The sequence below is a fragment of the Rattus norvegicus genome, chromosome 14 (assembly GCF_036323735.1).
Source record: "Rattus norvegicus strain BN/NHsdMcwi chromosome 14, GRCr8, whole genome shotgun sequence".
Lineage (NCBI taxonomy): Eukaryota > Metazoa > Chordata > Mammalia > Rodentia > Muridae > Rattus > Rattus norvegicus.
In genome coordinates, this window is record NC_086032.1 from 71,999,610 (window position 1) to 72,022,172 (window position 22,563).

Below are 22,563 nucleotides of genomic sequence, written 5' to 3' on the forward strand. Positions count from 1 at the left end.
GACAAGGGGACAGTGTGTGAAAGCGGTAACAGAGAAACAGCAAGAGTGAACGGATCTGTGCAAAGTGAGAATTCACTGGAACCGGGACGTGCACCCTTTTTAATTGTACCGCAACATGTGAGAGCTAGGTGCAGAAAGGGGCATGCGTACAAGCATGGATGATACAAAGGGTTCCCAAGCTGAAATACTGAGGAATTCTGCGCTTGTTCCTAGAGTGTCTCCCACCCTCACCCTACACTGTGGAGTGGTTTGAGCTTCTTAAGACATCGATGCCTCTGAGTAAATTATAATTTCCACTGCTCCCACTAGTGTGAATGGTGTGAATTGTAGAATAAGAATTCACAGCTATGCCAATAACTTAATAGTTTATTAGTCAGTCAACAATATTACAAATATTTAAAAATGACTTAATATAAATAGTTGGCAGCAAACTATTCCATTACAGAGTTAAATTACCAGTACAACAGACAGACTGGAGATTTAGACACCTGGAAGATAACAATAAAATAAACTAAATTATTTAACAAAAATTTTAAGCTGAAGGCGTTTTACCTAGTGTCCATAAAAGCATGGGTTCTCTTTTTATTTAGAAAAAAATAAAAAACGGCTTTAACACCCCATTAGGAATATAAAATAAAATCAACTGAAAATATTAATTTGCATATCAAAGAACCATTTATAGTTACAATCCAAACACTCCATAAACCACTTGTGCGATTCTATACAGAAACTGGGAATTAGAAACTAGTTGCTTTAATATTACAAAGATTTCAGCTCCAAAAATAATTCAACATAAAATAAACTTTAGCAATTAGTGTCATAAAATTATATATTTTCACATAAAAATACAAAATAATATTAATGACAAGAATATGAAAAATTATTCCAAGTATTTTACTACTATTAAAATAAAATAAAACCCAAAAAAACAAAATAGAAATATGCATGAAAAAAGTCTCTCCTTTTGTTAGCAAAACACTATCCAAAATAACTACAATCATTTACATCAGTACAAAGATTTCTGGGTTTAAAAAATAGTTGCAATGACAAAAGGGGCATCTTTTCTGACAGTAAAAAATGACACTGTGGATAAAGTCTGCAAAATATGCAATGAAAAAAATAAATTTGCATTAAAAAGGTTTACACTGTATCTTTATACAAACATTAGAAACAGTATTGCACATCACAACACAGAATCGAGGTTAGTCAGCCTTCCAAAATGTGTTATATTCAAGTTTTGTGGCATCTTTGAGGAGAGGCTCGTGCAGCCAGATGCAACAGGGATAAAATATCAAGTGTTTTCCATACACAAATATATAAATGCTAAATGTTTCCTTCTTAACAAAAAGTGTGGATTTTTAAAGTACTTTTTCCTCCACAGTCATTCATACTTTTGGGCAGCAATATGAACATTTAGGGAACACAAATGAAAAAGCTTTGAAAATACAAAAATACAATCAAAATTAATAATTTTCTACAAAAATAGTAAAATAAATATGATCTGTAAATTAAAAAAACTCTAATACAGTGTTTAACAGTTAGAAAATAAGAATGTAGTACATAAAAGGAAAAGGAATCCCCAAACAAACAGAAAACGAAACAAATCAGAGGTAGGGGAGAGGCAGGGAGGGACACAGTATTAGACCAATGAGCTTTGCCCTAACAGGAACGAAGGTGACACAAACCAGCATTTCCGTCACGTTCACCCTGGTAGGAGAAGGTGTTTCTCTTGCATTTCCCTTCATTTCAAATATTTACTTCTGTTTAAGAAGGGAAAATGATTTTCGGCATCTCCAATTATTTTATCATATAATTTATTTTAGAGTTCATTATTTAATACATGAAAAGGCTCTTCAATTTTAAACATTAAGCAGAAATTATGAAAATAAAGTTAAAAATCTGCGAAATTAAATATCTAAATAATTAACATTGCAAAACTACTGATTTCTTTTCTAAATTCCAAAAATTGAGGTATAGCAAAGGAGATGTCATCAGTCAAAAAAAGTGTGCCATAAAATAGCTGACTGTTGGAAAAATCTCTCACAGAGATATAAAAGTAGTGCATAACAAATGTCAAAATGGATCAAGGTCTGGCAGGGTGAGGGTAGAAAAGAATGCTCCAGAAACTCTGGAGGGTCGTGGGGAGTAACAGGTTGGGACACGGACAAATAAATTAGTAAAGAGCTCCTCTGAAAACAGCGTCAACGTCAAACACTAAAAACTTGAGCCACAACCACAATAAAACAGCAGAGTTAGACATGAACCACGCGTTTTTACAGTACAAAAAAGCATACCATCGACAACCAATGTTGAGATCAGCACTTTGCTCATGTGAAGGATTGTCCCAAGGGTTTGCTGCACAGGCCATACCCTTGCAATTTTCTCTCTTTAGAGTCAAAAATCTTAGTTCTGCATTAAAAAAATAAAAAACAACAACAACAACAACAAAAAACAACATTTACCATGTGGGGTGCTTTGCTTAGACTGCAGGGTAACTCCTACATTATTAACACAGCGGCTAGCTGCTGTTAGGATGCTCTAAAGAGGAAAGCCACCACAACGAACCATGTTCTAGGTCAGAACCGTGCATTTTTCCACGCAACTCCCTCAATAAAGAAAGAAGAAAAAAATGCAAGCAAAGTCATTACTGAAATTCCTTCATCAAAGTTAAAAAAGCAATTCTTAACCATTAAGAATAACAGTGCTCCATGCAACAGTGACCCCAGTTTAGACAGAAGACCCCAGGTACATAGGTCAAACATGTAAGCAAATTTAAGCCAGATTTCACCATTGTCGTAAAGGTAAATTTTATGCAACTAGCCATCTGTTATATTTTCCCATCTCCATTTTGACTTCACTAAAGTTCTGTGTTCTTCTATAAAACCCTCTCTTTATGTATGGGCTTTCCATGGGTCTCACATTCGGTGACTGGTTAGCAGTGTGCTGGCCATCTTTGGTTTTTAAAGGATGTCTTAACCATGAACTATCAAAGGGGCTAAAATCAACTTTCTTTAAAATTCCTGTGTTTTTCTTTTATTCAATCTTTTATCTATACTATATCACTGCACATGAATTAGAACCGCACATCACAAAATTGCACAGGGATTACAAATATTACATCCAGTCTGCATAAAATCGAATTCCACTACTGACCAGATCACAAAATGGCTGCACTCTCTAATCTAAAACTAATTTGCATATTGTACACATGTAGGACAACATTTTTAACTTGAAGTCACAATAATGCATGCAAGTTTGCTTTTTTGTAAAGAAACAAATTTTCTAATTTGTTCATGCTACCTAGAATTCAAGAGAGCTTTTTGAACATCTGCAATACCTCACCTCATTAGTTAATGTCCGAGTGCATGCATATGGTGGACACAGGTAAGTAAACATGCATTGTTTCACATTCTAAACTATGGCAGTATCGGCCATATTGTGCTGCCTGCATTTCATCCGCAATGCAGTGTGTCTCTAACGTTTTCAATCCCGTATTAATAGGTGACATTTACACATAACATCTATATAGCAGCAAAGCTAATACAGCTTGTGATTAAAAATGTTTAAAAATAGCTAATAAATCAGATTATCTTGAGGTATTATTTCTTGCAAGTCAAAATGGAGAGCAACAAAATCAACCCTAATTTTTAGTTTATGTACACACTGAAAACAGCAACAATAAAAATAAGCATTTGTAGCAGACATATTCCATCTTCACTATTATTTTGCTACCTTTGGTAAAGTACTGGGGCAGATCTTGAAGTTAAAAACCCATGTTAAGAAATAAGTGCACGCTTCACCCACTGTATAGCAGCAGACTGTTGCCCCTACGCAAAACATTCTCATATCTAATTTTAACTTTACATATAAAAATAACTTGGAGAAAATACAAAAAAACATTTTATTTTAACATGAAAATATCACAAAAATTAGTAAGCCTGAGATGTAGGGTTTTGGTGAAAAACAAGAGGCTTGTAGTGTTTTGGCTGCTGATAACGATGCATGTCTCGGAGCTGGGTGAGAAGCAGAAGAATGCACTTATTTCTCCTGCACGCAGTGTCTGCAGCACAGTAAGCCACATGCACCCTTTCCTTCCTTGTCAGACGGAGGCCGGTTTGCTAAACTTAGTTCCAGCGGAAGTGGATCTGACGCGGGCGATCAGCACCTTCCTTCACCAATGGCTTATGGAACTCGCGTCCCGCACGAGAGTGGATATTTGCCCAACAAAACTCACAGTAATACTGCAGGCAGGTGACATTGGCACAGAAAAAGGGGGCAAATTTCCCACCGCAGCGCGCACCCTGGCACTCGTCACACATCTGGTCATCTAGCACATATGGCTTCACCTCCACCTAGAAACAGACAAGAAACAAAGCCCCTGTCGAGTCAGCTTCAGAAATAAATATTTGGAATGATTTTAAATGCTCACAGTGTTCTAGAGAACAAGAGACAGTAGGCAGTGTCATGTGAAAACAGCTTCCCCAAGAACGAGGCTAAATGCCAGCCAGTCTGCCTTTGTGCTGACGGCATTGTGAATCAGGTTTCACATTTATAACCGGCTGTGAGCTTGAGTGGTTAAACACTAATTCATTTATTTCAACATGTTTCCTTCAGGGGTGGCTAAGTGCTATTTTACTCTATTTTCCAAAGAGAAAAGCCACTTTAAAGATGTACGACATTCTCTCACTTTTGTAGCATCTTTGAAACACCTGCGTGCTAGCATTAATATTTCCAAATTGTGAACAAAACTCATAGGGGATTATCAGCCCGTTATGATTATCTCCTCATATTTTTCCTTTATCCTAGGATCATCTGTAAGGTGGTAAAACCCAACAGGCTAGGATCGCAGCAGCCTCTCACCGCAGGCCAGAGCGGTACCTTGCTTGCAACACCTGCTGCAAACACGTCAGAGCTGTGGCTAATGTGATTCCGGAAATGCCCAGACTTCTTTACAAACTCTTAAGAAATAAAGCCTCACTGGGAAGGACTGATCCAGCAAACCATGTTTGATTTAAGTGGGCTCCAGACAACAGACTCTTGACCTGTCTCCACATCTTCAAACTGAGAAGGATACTGGTGGGTGGTGTTGGGAGGGTTAAATTCCACACAGAAGTAAGCACAGGACTGGGGGTCACCGTGGGAAACGAACCTCCTAGGCTGTTGTGCCTGGCTGACTGGATGGCATCAGTGTTTTAGAATAATTATGTACAATTCACAGATTTTAGTGTGAAACAGGTACGTAAACAGGTACGTAATAGCTTGTTCTCTTGTTTGAGGTGGTAACCAGTGTTCAGTTATTCAGTAGGACAGCCTTTCTGCTCTCGTTCGCAAGACTTCGCAGTGTTTTGCGGATGACCCAATCTATGCTACTAATGGACTAATGTTTTCAATTTTAGGTTAAATGACTTACAGGAATGAATGCAGTATCTGAACTTTAGTTTTTATAAATGAAAATTAGCTCTTAACTAGCACTTCCCATGGGCCAATTTCTCTAAGCACCTGTGGACACTTGAAGTCCTTAACCCAAAGACTAAGCTGCCTTCCTCCCCACGTATAAACTGGCACACAGAGAGGTTTGCCTGAGATTAAGGCAGACATGTTGGTCCCAAGCACTTGGTCTTGGGCACAGGCTTATATAAATTGCCTCCACAGGTAGTTGGGACTTACAGGCTGATAAAAATTTTTGACATGGCTTTAGAATCATATCTACACTTTTATGTAATGCCTTAAAGTTCACCAAGAAATTTATATTTTACAGATATAACCCTAGGAGTCAGAGGGAAATACAAGTGTTTGAGCCATATTATTAACTCCAGCACCTACTAAGTAATAACTAAGCACAGATGACTTCTGGTGTGTCACTTACGCGTTTATCAATGTCACCATGCTGAAGCTGAACAAACCGAGCACTGATGGCAGCAATGTAGCTCTGCTGATTGGAGAAAGCCACTCGCCCAGCACCTTTCGGGTATTTGAGTTCTGGATCTGTATCGATTCCTGCGTAACACACACCACCATACAGCCGGTCCATGATCATAGCAAGTTCCACTTCAAAAGAAAAGACATTCACATTGCAGGTGAGAAGGCAGTAAATCAACGACTGCAAACAAGAGACTGCTAACGCACAGCAGCTGGTACGAGAGCCAGAGCTCTGCACACGACCGGCCAGCAGGCATTCTGTCACTGATACACTCTCAGCCTTAAAAACACAAAACGAGGGACCGCCAAACCACTCACACTGTCCTATCCTCTGGCGTAGTAGAACAGTGTCACCACCTTTTTTAAAGCCCAACTCTTTGGCTACCTACCTCTCATTCACTCTCTTTCTAGAAGGGCACAGCTTTGCCTACCCCCTCCTTTCTACACTGCAGCTTTTCTCTCACATTCTTTTCTACCCGCACAGGTTAAGTTCCTGAATTAAGTACAAATTTGTGGAGTTTGAGTTTCACACTCATAAACGCAACTGTCTACCAGACAACTTCTTGTGATCTCATAACACTTAGCAGGCTGAAAAGGACCACTCATAACACTATCTTCCTCTATTTCATGAAACATGTTCCAATGAGTTTTTGTTGACTCGATTGTGAAAGAGACAGAGAGAGGATCAGGTTACTTAGTCAAGATTTCTGACTTCATCATTTTATCTCCACTATACAGATAATGCCATAGAGCTGCTTTTCAGAATACAGTGAGAATCCAATCTGCTCACTTCTATCAGTCATACTCTGGTTAAAAGCTAGTATCATTTTTCGTTTGGTTTATGGAAACAAGCTTATCTGCTTGTCTTTGATCCCTCCTTTCCCATTTATTTTCAAACCATTAGAAATAATTATTTTTTTAAAACATCATACTAGACACCACACGGTTTAACTGAAATTTCAACTTCAGATTTCTGAATGGCGCCAGGAACTTCTATTGAGAACCCAGACCCCATCTCCTTTTAACCTGCCTTCCTTGCTGTTTCTCACAGCTACCTACAAGGTAAGCAGCCACCCTGTAGCATCAGACCGAAGATGGGTTCAGCCTTCTATTTTCTGCCCAAACATCAATTATCTGCTGTTCACCTGGTTCTTCCTGCCACACAAGAGCCCTTCCCATACTTACTAAAAGCCTGCTTCCCTCAAAAATAATCCGGTCATGTGACCTTTCAAAAAATATGTGTGATTCTGGCTTAAAAACTCCTCTTATTCTGGGGACAAATATCAATTAGTCTATTAGACTTGCATGATCTAACTTCTATTGATTTTTCTAATATATTTTTGTATCTCTCTTATCGTTCTGTGAATTCCAGGTCAGCCACTCTGCTTTATAAACAGTCCTTCCATGAATGCACTCTGCTCTGCACTCAAGACTGTCACCACGATGTTTGAAGGCTTTGAGACATTTGTCTGCAACACACTCTTCATAATGGTCCTACTGCGACACTCTAGACAATCTTTTTTCCTTAGCTCAGATATCTTCTAGATACCACATCAAAGCATATTCTAAACATGAACATATATAAACACACACACACACACACACACACACACACACACACACACACACACACACACACACTTCTATTCCCAATCATCATTCTTTGCATCAGCCATCAAGTTCTTTAAGCATTTATGTATGTGAATGGTTAATTCCTATCTCCCTGATTTAAAGGCTGCTTTCAGAGATAGAGATCACTAGCCTTTCAGATGGTATGATACTATATAGAATATATACACAGTAAATCTACACATCTGTAATTATATCCTACGGGATATCCTTCAAATCTTTGGTTCCTGGTTACTGAGAAACAGACCTTTATAATTCATTCATCTAAAATACTAATTAAGTTAATAATTCAAATGCAGAAAAATACATACTTCCATAGATTCCAAAGTCAAGAACTGAGAATTCAAATATTTCTGATTTAGAGATCCTACTTACCAGCCCTTAATGGCCTAGGAACACCTCCAACAAAAATTGTTTTTCGGGGATCCAAAGGCTGAGAACCATCCATGACAAAATCACTATCACTTAAATTCCAAGGACGGATTTGAACCTACAGAGAAAATTATATTTGATCTTACTCCTTTTACTGTTTAATTTTTAAAAATGGAATCTTAAATTTTTAAACAGTAACTTAAAATACTGTTTTGGAAACCTGCCTTTATGGGGCACGGCTCCGGTGGTGTTTACTTACAGGTTTGTCTTTGATAGTAGGGCTGGAGACACACAGGTAGAGCTTCCCATCTTCTTCAATGCAAGCGTCAATGAGTGCCTGAACCGAGCTCTCCTCTTGAAAGAGGAGGAAGGCGTAGCCTGGAAGAACCATGAGAAATGATGTGCATGCCCCACAAGTCACTTTACCTCAGTTTACATACTGCCCATCAAATGGGTTTGAATCATCTTCTACAGGAGGACACAATATCCCATGGGACATACACAGGCTTTGGGGACGGGAGAGGAAAGAGAGAGAAGGAGAAAGACTGACAGCAGCCCTGACAAGGTCCTATGGCAGTCAGTGAGTGTACCGTACCACAGTCCAGCCCAAAAAAACAACAATCCCTCTGGTTCCATGATACAACGGTGACTATGAGGCCAATGTAGCCTCATAGCTCTGATGCAGTACGAAAGTGCATCATTTGATAAAGTATTTGATTGCATTAAAAAAGTCATTAAACATATCTGCATCAAGAGAGACATCCATAGATAAGACTATGCAAGTTTAAAACTATAGTCATTCACAATTGGTAGGAAAACTATACATATTCTTAAAAACAATGACAAGTTTTTTTATGGAGTTAATTTTGATATAAATAAGTTTCAAAGGACTATAAATATTCTATAATAAACAACCGCTATTCCAAATACTAAAATAGTACTTAAAAGTAAAATTTTTAAATTTTGTGATGTTTAATATTTTAGTATTATTTAATTTTAAAATATCTTAAATTTTATATTTTAAGTTTTTAATATTTTGTTATTAGGAAAGATATAGCCATCATCATAATTAAATGATTATAAGTAAACACAAACATAGAACAAAACAAAAAGCATTAGGCAATATTCCAGGACAGAGGCACCAGAAGCTCATGACAAGAATCTGCTCCAGTGAGAAGTACCAGACAGACCATAGGGCTTGGAAGAGGACGAGAAATAACAGAAGCAGCTAGAGAGGTGAGATCTGGGTACACGCCAGAGGGTGGTGGAACCAACTGGAATGGCAACGTCACTGCACTGACTCTCCTAATGGCTGCACTGGTTTTGCTGGTCCCCAACAGTGAGTGAATAGGTGAAGAGAGATCTTCCTCCCCATATCCCCACAAGCATTTGCTGTCTTTGGTTTTCTTGATAATCATTCTATTAGGGTGAGATGGAATCTCAAAGTAGTTGTAATTTGCATTTCTCTGATGACTAAACTGTCACATCCTTTTAAAGTGATTTATTGGCCCTTTGTAGTTTTATTTGTAGAAATAAATCTATGCCTTCAGTTCCTAAGTTCATTTTTGGTTAGGTCACATGGTTTCTTTCTTGTTGGTCTGTTATTTTGAGTTCTCTGTATATTCTAGATATTAACCCATGTCACATGTCTAGTTTGAAGCTTTCTCTCCCCTTCAGTAGGCTGCGCCTTCATCTGCCGCTTTCCTTCCCTGTGCAGCTTGTTCATTTCATTAGGGAGGGGCCTATCTCCAGGGCGCCTGGAGTCCCATTGAGGCAGTCCTTCACATGCCCTGCCTGGGAGGGTTTTCCTACCTGTTCTGGCAGTAAAGCGGGAAGTTTAAAAACAGTACTTGACAGTGAATCATGCTACCATGGGTGCCATGCTACCATCTGAACACTTGGGTAATATGTAGAGTACTTCGGTAGTTTTATTTGTATAAAATATAAGGGAGTCATTTCATGTGCATCTAGACTCAGCACTGAAAATACTTTTCTGTAAGTTTGAATCTGCATTCCTTATAAAATAATGTTTTAGGCAAAGAAATATTCAAAGACACATTCATTCAAACTTATTAGATCATTAGAAAATTGTGAGGAAACTGTCAATCTTCTTAACTCTTAAATGGCTGCAAGTAAAACAGGAGTAGTTCTTAAAATCACTCTGCCTTGTTCAACTCAGGCTAATAGTCCCTACAAAGTATGAACTTTTTAAAAGTTCATTTCATTACTTGTGTATATGTGCATGTCAGAGAAGACCTTTGAGGAATCAGTTCTCTCTCTATATTTATGCACACCCTGGGGCAGAACTCAGGTTTGTGTGGCAAGAGCCTTTACTGCATAATCCATCTTCCAGGTTCAAAAGTCACAGCATTTATATTCAAGTCCTTACAATCAGTTCTAAAAGTAAGCCCCAAATTATTAATACTATTCCTTTTGCTCTCAGTCAACCTAGAAAATATTAATAATGCACTTCTTACCTTTTGGTGGGAAATAGGACTTGCTTTCTGCTTTATGGGGCCAATCTACTACCAAAGGTCCAAATCTCCGGAAGCTGGCAGTGATCTCATCTTAGGAGAGGACAGAATGTGCACCACACATTAGTTCCAATGATTCATCCCAAGAAATTCCATACTTCTTAGTACTTAGAAACTTTAACAACTAAAGTGTCTAATAGCTTAAGGATAATGTCAACAGGAAATATATCAAATGCTCTTATTAAAACACTATATAAAATTTATCCATTTCAATCAAAATGAATTCATTTTGAAGCAGCACACTAGACTAATGTAGTCAATGTGAATCCTAATATTTCATAGTTCACTTGAATATTAATATCTTTTAGTATATTCAATCATAACTAGCATTAGATTGAAACAAGTCATTATTATCAAGTTAACTAAAACAGCTATTGGTGTTCACAAGTAAAAGCATGTTTTTTGTTGGGATAAGGCAAGGTATACTAAAACAAGACTAGCTGTACTGTCAGTAAAGTATACCAAGGTTAACGTAAGCCAGATGGTTTCACCGACATTCAATACCATATGGTCAGTTTCAATGATCTACTCTAATATATGTTAGAATTTGCAGAATACATTTGCAGATGCATAAACCACACTGAAAATTATCTCCAAATTTAGCAAGACCTCTCTGTAGGCTCCTAACAAATGGGTAGATTTTCCATAACACTACAGAAATAGCTTAAATATTTAACGTTTACCTTAAATTACTTTTCTTTATTGTATTTTTATATATTTACTATCATTTGCATAATATTAATTTCCTATTTTATATTGTTTCTACTTCTTTATTGGATTTTGTACTGTTTCTGTATCTAAGTAAACTGCTATGACTAGAACATTGTGTCCGTTATAAAAATACTCACAGTGACATTATATATATGATAAAACTACTAAACCTTAAAAGTACTTGTTCGATTATTTTCATATTTCAACAGCTCAAAGCTGTATTTTACTCTGGTGGGGTTTTTTTTTTGTTTTTTTTTTTGCCTGTTTTTAAAGAAGGTAAACTTACCTTCATCAATATCTGGAGGAAGCCCTCCAACAAAAACTTTTCGAGAGAAGCGTTCTATTCGTTCTCCATTTTGATGAGCTGAATAACATGTTGGTGAATTTAACACACCAACTTGATCACTGTGACCATCATCCAACAAGCTATCATCTATTGGAAATAGGGAAGATCGACCTAAAATATAAGAACAAATACAAACTGACTCTCAAGGTAAAAAACAAGACAAACATAGCGATGTCAAGCTTAAAGGGTTAGACACTAAGATGACGCTGGCGTAAAAATGAATGGAAACACAGACAGTTCAGAGAGGGGACTTCAGTATGACTTAGAAATAAAGTTGCTGAGCTGCAGAAGTGGTTCAGGAGCAGATGCTTGCCTAGCATAGATGAGGCCCCAAGCCCAATCCCCAGTAACAAAAGAGTCACATGACAATAACTACAGCACACAAGAAACAGTCAATCTACAGCCCATTTCAAAGTTTTATGGATTGCAGCAGGAAGCTAACGTACAGGAAGCACTTAGGCCTGAATGCACAGCAGGAATCTTTAGAAATTGGTGGTAGAAAGGAAACAGCGGTAAGTCAAATAGATTAGAGGACACTGTGAACAAAACAAAACAAAAACACCAAGAAAGCAAGATGCTACAGTAAGCTGCAAGCTATACTTGTCTATAGTCTTTAAGTAAGTTATCATCCGTGACAATCATGACGGTGTAGAGGGGACTTATGTCCAAGTATAGCACAGTGTCTTAGGATTCTAGTTCCTATCTGAGCCCTCTTCACAGGGCACATCTAGTTCAAGCTTGTGAAGAAATGCTGATGTTAGATGTCCTGTATGCTCACACAAAATAAAATGATCTGGCAAAATATAGTACCTTTATCCTCAAGAAATTCACACACACACACAAGGTAAGCGCTATACATGTAAGGATGACACATACCTATAAGAAAGCCCCAAAATGCTTGAAGTAGAGTAGAGGAAAGCGATTGTGTACTGAATACCAAGGGAAGTTCTGAATCTCCACAATAGACTGGTACTGTTGGTAGGGATACTAGGTAACACCTGACTGCAACATGCAGAGCCAGGATAAAAGAAAAGACCTTTGAAGATAAAAGAATTTACCCTGAAGAGAATGTATTTTACTTAGTAGGGGGGTGGGTGGACAACACAACAAAATAAATAAGCAAACGACAACCACTCCCAAACAACTGTCTGGGTTCAGGAGCCCCAGGAAAAAATGTAACTTTCTATGAGGGAGGAAGTCAAACGAGCAGCTGAGATTAAGAGAGGATCCAAACTTCAAGGAAATGGAGTATGGGAAAAGAAAGAGAAGCAACAGTGGAGAGGAAAGAGAAAGAAATCCACATGTTGGTTGAATATAAAGGCGTAAATGTCAAACCCTGGTACAAAAGGGCATGCGTTAAAACTACACAAAAGCTTCAAGGGCTGACTGGGTGCTGAGAAACAAATGCCAAGAAAAGGTAGAAGCAGAGCACAGAAAAGTGATCTTTTCAGGAAAACAGATTTCCAAGAAAAGAATGTGTGCTATAACTGATGAAAATTCCAGAGCCAGGAGCAAGACAGATCCTCTGCATGCATGTAAAGCGTGGGACTTTCATCATGGAAGGGAAGACAGGAGAGGGAGGAAGCAAAACAGCACCAGGACAGAAACATCCATGAAAGATTAGGAGGGAAGAAGGAAAAAACAATCAGGGAAAATGAACTGATAATTTCAAGAAATGAACGTTGTGTTTGAGATTATCTGTGTATTTGATGGCAGCAGTTTTCACCAAAGTGTTTGGGTGTCATGCAGTGATATGCTGTATTGTGCATGTTTAGTACAATATACAGATCGGAGGAAGCCTAGTCTTCAGAAACGTATTATAGAAGGAACAAAGTTAACGATGCAGACAAGCTGTTCTTTGGAGATTAAATGAAGGATATATTTTTAGGACAAAGAGACAAGCATACATTCTATATAACATGCACCATAAGCTAGAACTACTTAAATATTAACATGCTACTATTTTGAAATATGTGACCCATGGTGATGTAATATAAATAAAGGAAATTCGGAACATGGTGTTCTGTGTAGACCTGGCTGGGGAAGGAAAGATGTGCTACACACCTGTGGCAATGAGCAAGCCAGTCTAAAATGGAGTCCCCAGGGAAAACGCCATGCTATGCTAAAGATTCTACAAAGCTGACTGAATGAGAGCGGAAAGTTGGAATAGCCTCCATGAGCCCTAAGCTAATACTATCCGTCAGACAGCATCTGAGAACTACAGCAGACACCTCTCGTTTTGCTGTAACATGCCTGTCAACACAGCAACAGAACCAGTCTATTGTGGAAAACTGGTTTCTTTTGGTCAAGCAGATGGAATCTGATTTGTGTGGATAGCGAACTCTCTAAGCTACCCAAAACATAACCAAGTTAACCTAGTTGTCAATCACCTAGCTGAAGTCCACCCTCAGGAGTACTACAATCCATTAAATCCATAAAGACATCTCCTTTAATGAGATGATATACTTCTCCTTCCCAGAAACCTTGCCCTCCTGCACAGTCTTTATGGGATGTCGTCATGTTTGGCTGGGTCTATGTACTGGTCTCAGAAAGGTGTAACTACTTCCTTTTCCTTCCTTTTCCAATGCTCACCAGACCCTCAGTACGCATTTTCTGGTACTTCAGGCTTCCTTACTCTTCCTCTAAATCATCTTTCCCCACCACGTGCTTATCTACGTTGTACTTGATGTTATGCTGCGTTAACTAGAGGTTCTCTCCTCTCATCTACTTCTCTTCCTCTAGGCAGCTGCTGAAATTAAGGCTTGGCTTCTCTGAGGGTTCTCTTTTAAACTCTAATGAAATTGTCCTCTTTGAGTAAAATTTGGTTTTGCTTGACTTTCAAATTTTTCTTGTCTTTTAATTCTTTAATCTGCAAAGAAAACAAACCTACACTCCTGAACCCCTGCATGGTACCCTAGCTGATTACTACTAGCAGTTTACTTGACTTTCTTTAGTTCTGTGACTATGAAAGCCACATAAAGTCTTCCACACTGGAACCCACCAGTAAAGAAATCTGAAGCACTGTTCTTTGGCCATTGCCATTCATATTTGATTCCCAAATAAACAATCTCTTCTTCCTTTCTAGATGAGAACTGTATTCATTGCTGTGTATATACATACATATACTTCCATATATACATTTACACATATATACATACATAATATGTATGTGTGGATACATATATATGTTGGATATAAGTGTGTAAAATTTATAGGCTACAACAGAAAAAAGATCCTACAGGAAACAGGAGTTATTCAGATAATATCATTTGAAATCAAATTTCAATTGTTCTGAAAGACACCCTTTCTGAGTAACAATTTAAATTCCTTTGTTATCAGAAATAAGGGTCAATGAGAAATACATGTTTATATTTTCTTTGAGATTAATAGAAAAAAATCTCCAACTTTAAATGTTTAGGTCAAATATCCTGTCTCTAAAACACTTGGGCCAGGGATGGTTCTTATTTTGCTATGGTTTTTAAATTTGGATTTTCAGATTAGGGTTACTCAACTGGTTCTCCCTCCCTCCCTCCCTCCCTCCCTCCCTCCCTCCCTCCCTTCCTCCCATCATTCATTCTTTCCCCTTCCTTCCTTTGATAAAAGCAACACTATCAATATCTATTAAAATTAATATTAATTGTGCATTAATTGCCCAACTTACCTTATTTAATTGAATAAATCTATATTTTAAAGAGAGTGAGATGAGTAGGGAAGCAATTGTTTAGATTTAGGGGAATTAAAATGATTATTCTAAATACTGGACTGAATTTAGATATACTAATAGTGCTAATATTTTGCACATAGTTTCAAGTATTTTTATGTGAACTTAACAGACAAATACAATAAACAAAAGTCTAAATGACTTTTATTTTGATAGAAGATATCGAATACTTAAAATCTAAAGAGGAATAAGAGTTAACCTAAAGCAACTTAAGCTCTTTGTGAACTACATGATGTGTATACTTACAACAAAGGCACTGTGACAATACTAGCGTCAATCCGTAACTGAGTACTATGCTTGCTATAACCAGACCCAGAGTGTATGACCCACTAACCACAGCTCAGCCGCACAGAGGATGCAACGCAATGCTAAGAACGCTTCCCACAGCAGCCACACATCACAACCTTCAGCTCTAGGAAACAGTCAACGGTGTGTTTCAAAAAGTAAAAACCAAACCAAACCAAACCAAACCAAACCAAAAAAACTCCAATACATTTTAATACTCATTTGAAAGAGGAAGTACAGAATATAGAGGTCAGTTGATTAAAAAATAAGTATATACAAAGATACTCTAAGTTCATCATTTTAGTCATTAGGGAAATCAAGCTGGATGCCTAATGATGTTGTATTATGGTTTCTTCTGGCAATCGTCAATAAAAATAACTGATAGAATCTATAATCGGTAATTTGGATACTTTCAGTAGGCAACTCTTAAGCCTCCTTGCAACAACTGTAATTCAGCTTACACATTTCAAGCTGAGTGGATTTTGTCGCTGCCGCTGTTGCTGTACATGTAACACCACGGCAGCACGGGATCTGAGCTCGGTTCCTGCCCTGCCCCATCTTATGGACCTGTGTGGACAGTGTGTGTGCAGTACATATGTGTGCATGTTGGAGAAGCCGATGCGGATGCTTTGCTGACATACTCAGACACTGTTGCACTTGAGTTTTCAGAGTTTGAACTTATTCTGGAACTTCAGAACAAACATTTCTCAACATGACAATGTGGGAGTATGGGAAGAAAAACGTTTGCATAAGTTAATCATTTTATACATTGATTCTAAGCAGGATTCTTCAATTTTTATGAATTATTCCATATTTTACTTATAGAATATTATTGTAAAAGTTTTAAAATATGAAAGCACATGTTTAAAGTTAGAGGGAATCTGAATATTCTTCCTATTTTCTAGGAGGAAAGCTGTAAACGGCCTCCAGTGTGAAGATGCAGGGATTTATTGTTTGATCATCATGGCAGTAGCGGTCGGTTCGGGATCGGCTTCTCTTCAGTACCACCAGTTAGAACAAGCAGTCGCTTACCTGGTACGTTCCTCCAAAGGGAAAGAGCTGCTACTTAATGTACAATTCTTTGAAGGTAGTTTGCCCCAGTAATAATTTTCCCCTTTTCTTACAAGACAAAGAGCTAAGGAAATGAATTCTAGGCTAGCAGTTTAGGTCTTTGAAAACTTAATTACCAGGTATATTTCCCTTAAAATTAAATTTATTGCAATTTTATTTTCTTTAAAATTCATATGGCAGGGTATGGTTTGTGTAACAGCCTCTTTGGGGCTGTAAATTAAGTTTACAAGCAGTACATTCTGTGCTATAACTACTCAACTCTACTAGTATGTGGCTCCAAGGTGACCAAGTGGGAACAAACAAACAGTAGATAATGCTAGTGCAGCTCCCAAAGCCGACACTGCTCGACTCAGCAGACTGTGCCCAGAGGCCATGGCCAGCTCCCTATGTAGAGCTACTACACTGATGGATTTTGTCATGCTTCAGGGATTTTGTCCTTTCTCAGATGACTATTACAATTATCAAAGATGTGGAAGGTATAACATCAATACACTCCACGAGATTATTAGAAAATCCTGGAAATAAATAATATATTCTATATTAAACTGCTGCTAATTCTTTGTATATAGTGGCAATATACCAACTTTTGGATTAACTGCCCCCCCCAACCCCAATGCTTCCTTAGTACATTAATTAAAATAAGTTCTTTATTTCTATTACTCAAATATTCCTATAGCATTTTTATGTTTTCTAGAAAATAGCTGTTCACTCCTCTATCAGAAGGACAGATTGTGACATAGAAATAGAACATTCTGAGTGGCAGGGCTTAAATAAGTCTATAGACCTACTAGTACAATCCTGACCCTTTTCCAACCCAGAGCAGGATGTTCATCCTCAGAACAGGATGGAAGAAACACTAAGCAACACAGCAACTACAAGGGAAAGGCCGTTTTCCCCATGTGAGGAGGGGCAACGTGCCCTCCTCTCCTAGCACTGCACAACTTCCGGGGCCCCAGGCTCCTGACATTCACAGATAGATAGATACCTCTGGTTTTGCTCATTACTTTTCTATAATTACACTTTGATCATCCCTAAAGTATATTTCATAAATCAATACCTAGAACCAGCTTGAGTTAAAGTTCTTGTTGACATTATTAAGGAACTGAAAATATAACAAAGACATTTATTTTGGCAGTTCTTTGGTTTAACTACAGCCAAGTAAGAAGCCTTTAAAACAGAAGGTGCTGCTCATTGCTGCAGAAAGGTCAGGCAAAGGTGGGAAGGAAGAAGACACTTCTAAAACCCACTGGTCAAGGGAGTCAGGCTGCCTTCTGACACTTGCTGCTGCCCCACCTCCACGGCATCAGAGCAGCACCAGTAACGCCAGCTCGACTTTGACACATCCCCCATGAGCAGCTGTATATATTCTAACAAAAAGGAATGACCAAAGGGACACACATCATTTCACTAACCTATCAAACCTGGAGCACAGGTTCATATTAGGGAACTCCTGGAGGCTAGAAGGGTTGGAGACTGCTAATATGTCAGTGTGAAGGGAAAATGGAGAGACAGCAGAAAGATAGCTGGGCCACCGTCTCTATTCCTTTTGAACTGTTTTCCTGGTGTGCAGGGCTTTTCTTTCTTTCTTTCTTTCTTTTTTTTTAATAAAATATTTCTTTTACTTACCAAGCCAAGGCACTTCCAAATTCAAATGAAATCTCATAGCAGCTAGTTTCAATGGTAAACCTCTCATCTGACCATCCAAACTGGAAGTGCAGCATGGATTTATATATAACTCTAGAGGACTACAACTCTATGATAGCCATGGTGTACAAACCTGAGGAAAAAGAGGCCACAGCTCCCAGCTGTCATGAAGAAGCTCCCAGCTCAGGACAAGAGAATATGGAGGCTTATACCTAGTGCTGAGGTAGCTCTGAAGTGGAGCACCTCTCTTTACAGCTCCCAAGGGGAGACATAGCTAGGAAGATAGCAAGTCCCTATCTGAGCAGCAAGGAATTAAATGTCTGTTTTTCTTCCTGTATCATCGTCTGCAGTTACTGAGCTGAGCTATAATAAGAAAACCACTGAGTCTGATACCTTGCTCTTAAAAATTTAGCACAGTCTTTATATCAGAATATGCTCAATTGACTTAACACAAGAAACTAGAAATAAAACATAAACAGTGTCTGACATGAAAAGAATTCTGCTCTATTATTTTTAAATCACCTGAAAAAATCAGATTGGTAAATATTTTCAAGAGAATCAAAGTTCCACACTTTACTGTCGAGTTATCTGGAACACAGATCTGAAAACAGAGCAACCTCCCCTCTGATCCAGCTCACTAACAGTATCCTTTAGAAAATTACTCAGCCTTACTCTTCCAGGTTTTTAGAAACTTAAAGGACCCAAAGATTCAGTCAAGTATCTGCAGAGCCAAGATTCAGCAATGAAGTTAAACTGATATATGAAATGGGAGCTACCACTTAAGAACATGAAATACCAAGCACAGGCTGTCAGTGCTCATAACTGGCTTCGCCTGTGTTGGAGAAGGCATTATCAACAGAGGGATACAACCACATGTGTGTCAGGTACAGCCAAGGGCACAGGCATTACTGTCTCTCTTCCATGGCTTCAGGGAGATTCAGGGGGAAGAGCGAACACTTGAGGTCGGGCTCACTGTTCCACTCAAGTGGGTTTGCTTCTTCCATGTTCCCTTCCCTTCCTTTCACGTCTACACATGGTAAAGGCAGAGGAGAGGTTCAGCGACAGAAGGTGCCCCTGCTCTTCTGTGGTGCTTGTTCAGCAGTAGCCCCATACCACAAAGCCTGGTCCCTTGGTCCTAGTAAGCACGCTCAAGAAATTCCTGTTGTAAGGAGGAGGTGGGAAGGGAAAGGGACATAGGTAGGAGTAGAGAAAGGGGCTGAACGGAATCTCAGCATCACAGATTCAATGACAGAACATGTCTGTCAATGACAACAGTAATCTACTTACACAGGTGTCACTTCCAACCGAGTCAGACAGAAACCGGGGTCGTTGATAAGACAATTGGTTATTGAGTAGAAAATCACATCACATGTCACTCTTGTTAATACTAACAACTTATTTAAGGATATATGCAATAGCCTTATTTTAGAAGATAGAGACATAATTTTTAATAAGAGTTAAAAATTCGGACAGTTTAAGAAGGACAGATTTTATTTAATAACTATTAGTATGAAAATACACCCTTATAGGTTAAGAGTTAAAATTTGAAAAGTTGGTAAGTGCTCACATCAACATGTGATTCTTCTTTGAGTTTTCAGACATTGTATGAAAAATTTCTGAGATCAGTAATTATGACATTGATCAACACAGCCCAATTAGAAACAGATGAACTATAGCAAACAGAAAGGAATTACCTCGTCTTCGCCCATAACTCCTTGCTGCATGTAAACAAAGGACAAATTGTAAAATGTTAGAACTAAAAATAAGCCCACACACACAAATATCCGCGATATGAAAAGCTATGTGGGCATTTAGAAAATGTTACTCTAAGACCGATGATAATGTCAGCACTTAAACTTGGCTTATTTTACCATTTACAAAGCACTTATATATATATACACATATATACAGATATACACGTGATATATGTCAGATATATTCTTTAAAAATATTTTATACATATGCCATCTGAGTCTAAAGCTGTAAAATCAGACAGAAACAGCTATATAAAACTCACAGATACTAGTTTCACCTAATCATGATAGAAACACTTAACAATTTACAGTTAAATGGTTCCCAAAATAGTTTTCTCAATCAATGAAACTAATTAGAACTAAATTCCTGTTTTTCTTCTTTTGATAAAATAGTATGGTATATATTGTTTGCTAGCTATGTAGAATAATTAATCTATGTTGCAGACAGAGCTGACAAGGTAGTACTAGAAAATGTAAATGGTCAAGAAAGTTCACTGTTACTGAGTTGTAAAACTAAATCCTGTATTCAAAGCTGAGTTCAAAGCCACTTAGGGAAACAGTCAGTGACTGCAGCAAATGACATAAATGACACTTTCCAGTCTTCTGACATATAAGAGCTGCTGACTATGTGTCTGCCTTTAGGTAAGAGGCATTCTAGCACAAATTAAAATGACTACTCTCACGAATGATAAATGCTAGCAAGATAAGCTAGAAAGGAGCTGGCAGTTTACACCATTCCTGAGGATAATGTATGAATGTGAAGTCTTCACAGAAAGTAAGCAGTGTTGAGAAATCTCTCCTTCAATCAGCACACTAAATGAGTGTTTTAGCCTGATAATTTTTATGACACAAGCAATAAACAAAAAGCAAATGCTAGAAGACTAAGGTCTTAATTCATGTTTACATTGGGGAAGCAAGAAACATTCAATGTTGAATAAATCTCAATTCAAATTTGTATTAGAAATGTCCTCTCTGTAAAGTATAAAAAACTTAAAAGGTCAAATGATATATTTCACATACGAAGTATGTTTTGCATTATGTAAGGCTATGTAATATATCTTGAAATGTACAGTAAGGCTGTTCTCTTAAGAAATGCTACTCTATGCTAATATGACATTAATTTTCCTATAATAATGAGTTGGGAAGAAAAAACATGTCATGTCTCAGTCATTTCAACTTCCCAGAAATAAGTGGGTAAGCATAAGTCCATCAGTCTTTTAAGCAGCTACCAACTAGCACCATCCCTGTCACTACAGTACACGCTCAGTCTGCTCTTGGGCGCCAACAGATGCACAGTCTATTTACACCTTACTTGACACGTGTTAGTGTTGCTTTTAGAATTCTGTTTAATTCGTCTAAGACTTAAAGAGACTTTAAAAATAGTTTCACCTCAAGGGGAAACTAATTGTAGAAGATCAAATCAGATTGATGAAATTAACTTAAACAGAGCTATTTAATGAAATTCCCTTAAGTCTTAACAGGTACAATAAATCTTCAAGTAGTTAACAGGTCCCACTGCATGGCAACACCTCAGGAGTTAAGTCTCTTGCTTTTCCTAGAGGTATCCCAATAATATTCAAATTAAACTTAAATTAAAATTAAATTAAATTAAAATTAAAATTTCAACCATGGTTCAAGAGATCAAAGATTGATAAAACAAATGAAAACTATCTTTAACAAATTTGAAATCCAAACATCAATTGTGACGAGGTTAGAATGTGGAGACTAATTCCTGACCTAATACACACCACCAGTCCTGCTGCTGTTCTTAACTGTTATACGGTAGATGGGACTACTCAGTACCAAAATGGTGAACACATGGGTAAATATGCACATCATCGCAAGTCTAGTGCCATCCCTAGTGTTGACATAATTGTTTAGGAAATTCTCTTAACTATCTCATGCTAGAAGAATTTCAGAAACCTGTTAAGAGACATTCTACTTATTTTTTGGACAAATTTCAGATTCAAAGCTTCTACATTATCGAAACTAGAAATGTGGCCACTATGATATTCAGTGGGTAAAAGTACTTGCCATGCAAGCCACAGGACTTGAGTTCAGCCCCAGGAACCCAACCTGGAACGAGAGAACAGACTCCTGACAGCCGCTCTCTGACTTCCACAGGGGCATATGGTACAGACACAGCCACACCCGACTCATGAAAGCATGCTAGGGGGGGGGGTGGGGGGGTTAATAAGTAAAACAGACTTGTCTACAAATGAAGCTAAACTATGGGAAACATGTCCTACCCTGTCATAGAAATCATCATTTTGGCACCACTGCACTACAAATGATGAGTCTAATACCTATTTCTATTACGTTTTTTTATGTGGAGTTCTGGGGTCTGAACTTCTAAATAAAAATACGATTTCAAGTGATTTATTCTTCAAAATATGTTTTATAAAGCATTTATAAAGAAATAACTAACTCTTCATAGATTGCTGGTACTCTTTATGTACAAAGGAGGCTCTGAAGCAGTTTGAAGACTTATACAACAGCCTATCGCGTTTGGGGCAGGTTACCAACGATGTTATTCAGGTTCTAACCAGACAGCAACACGGAACAGAACAGCTCTTT

At 37.9% G+C, this 22,563-nt stretch overlaps 1 protein-coding gene across 18 annotated transcripts in view; it reads right to left on the reverse strand.

Annotated features, from left to right (window-relative positions):
* Positions 1-348: 348 nt before the first annotated feature.
* Positions 349-22,563, reverse strand: part of Cpeb2 (cytoplasmic polyadenylation element binding protein 2) — a 56,055-nt gene continuing 33,840 nt past the window's right edge. For 6 of the 18 annotated variants that reach the window (XM_039092807.2, XM_039092799.2, XM_039092806.2 and 3 more), the window contains 7 exons: positions 19,927-19,950; positions 11,452-11,622; positions 10,398-10,487; positions 8,180-8,298; positions 7,924-8,038; positions 5,867-6,048; positions 349-4,352 (listed from right to left, as the gene is read on the reverse strand). In XM_039092807.2, coding sequence (XP_038948735.1) covers positions 4,125-4,352; positions 5,867-6,048; positions 7,924-8,038; positions 8,180-8,298; positions 10,398-10,487; positions 11,452-11,622; positions 19,927-19,950 — 929 coding nt within the window. In that variant the 3' untranslated portion in view covers positions 349-4,124. Of the gene's footprint in view, positions 4,353-5,866; positions 6,049-7,923; positions 8,039-8,179; positions 8,299-10,397; positions 10,488-11,451; positions 11,623-19,926; positions 19,951-22,020; positions 22,063-22,563 lie in introns of all 18 variants that reach the window. The other 12 variants (XM_039092804.2, XM_039092797.2, XM_039092803.2 and 9 more) reach the window with 4 other exon arrangements.